Here is a 1,113-nt window from a genome sequence, read left to right on the forward strand (position 1 = left end):
GAGGACTGGACCTGGGAGTACTGGGCGTACTGGGAGTACTGGGCCATGGTCTGCTCCGCGTAGGCGTCGTACGCCGAGGCCGTGGCGTAGGAGCGGACGCGGTAGCGCTTGTAGTAGTCGGCCATCCCGCCGTAGGCCTCATCGTAATACACGGCCTCCCCATAGCCCGCGGTGTAGGGAGTGCGCACGGCTCCGTACTGCTCGTTATAGGCCTCGGCAAAGTCCGCCACTTGCCCCGGGCGATCGACCGGGCACTCCTTAGACCAGTGCCCCTCCTTCCCGCAGCGGTAGCAGCCGCCCTTGTCTCCCCTCCCAGCCGGCTGGTGGACAGCTGCACGCGCATCCGCTTGCCTTGGGGAGAGGGAGACGCGGCGTCACCCCCGGGCACCGCGCCCAGCCTGGCCCGGAGCCTCGGGCATTGGGCTGTGGGATCCCCCAGAGTCACCCTGGTATCAGGCCATGGGATCCCCCAGTGCCATGGGCACTGGGCCACAGGATCCCCTGGAGTCACCCCAATATCAGACCATGGGATCCCCACAGTGGATCCCAGCACTGGCACAAAGCCGTGGGGTCCCCCAGAGCCGCACTCCCACCAGCACCAGGCACAGAGACTCCCAGAGCCGCCCCCTGCTCTGGCACTGCGTTGTCACACAGGGCTGGCACCGCACTGCGGGGTCCCCAAGGAACATCTCTGGCATTGGCAATCTGTGTGGGTCCCCTCAGTGTCACCCTGGCACTGTTGGAGGCCTCCAAAATCTCCCAGCACTGTGGGGTTCCCCAGAACTGCCACCACCCCTTGGGGACCCCTAAGAGCCACCTGTGGCCCAGCCAGGTGAGGGACATTTGGGGACACGGAGGAGGTGACAACCCCCAGACCTTCCTGCACACAGACCGAGGAGATGAAAGCCCAGGAGCTGCTTTGTTTGGGGTCCCTGTCAGAGGCACAAACTCCAGCCATTGTTTTGTTATTCAGTTATTTAATTATTGTTCCAAGATTAAACGATATCGAGGATCAGAACATCTGAGACCGTGCGGCAAAGCTGGGCTGAGGCTGGTGGTCCACGGGACCCCCAGAAATGGCACCAGCACCATGGCACCCCCAAGATGTGGCAG

The 1,113-nt window shown here is 63.2% G+C and overlaps 1 protein-coding gene across 1 annotated transcript in view; it reads right to left on the minus strand.

The window, feature by feature from the left end:
- Positions 1 to 6: 6 nt before the first annotated feature.
- The window catches only part of LOC102037082 (RNA-binding protein 4B-like), a gene marked incomplete at its 3' end in the record, with an annotated part of 2,368 nt that continues 1,261 nt past the window's right edge, over positions 7 to 1,113 (minus strand). Inside the window, 2 exon segments of the mRNA XM_031065801.1 lie at positions 7 to 316; positions 319 to 351. Of these exon segments, the coding sequence (XP_030921661.1) occupies positions 7 to 316; positions 319 to 351 (343 nt within the window).

Source organism: Geospiza fortis, unplaced genomic scaffold (genome assembly GCF_000277835.1).
Source record: "Geospiza fortis unplaced genomic scaffold, GeoFor_1.0 scaffold6132, whole genome shotgun sequence".
Lineage (NCBI taxonomy): Eukaryota > Metazoa > Chordata > Aves > Passeriformes > Thraupidae > Geospiza > Geospiza fortis.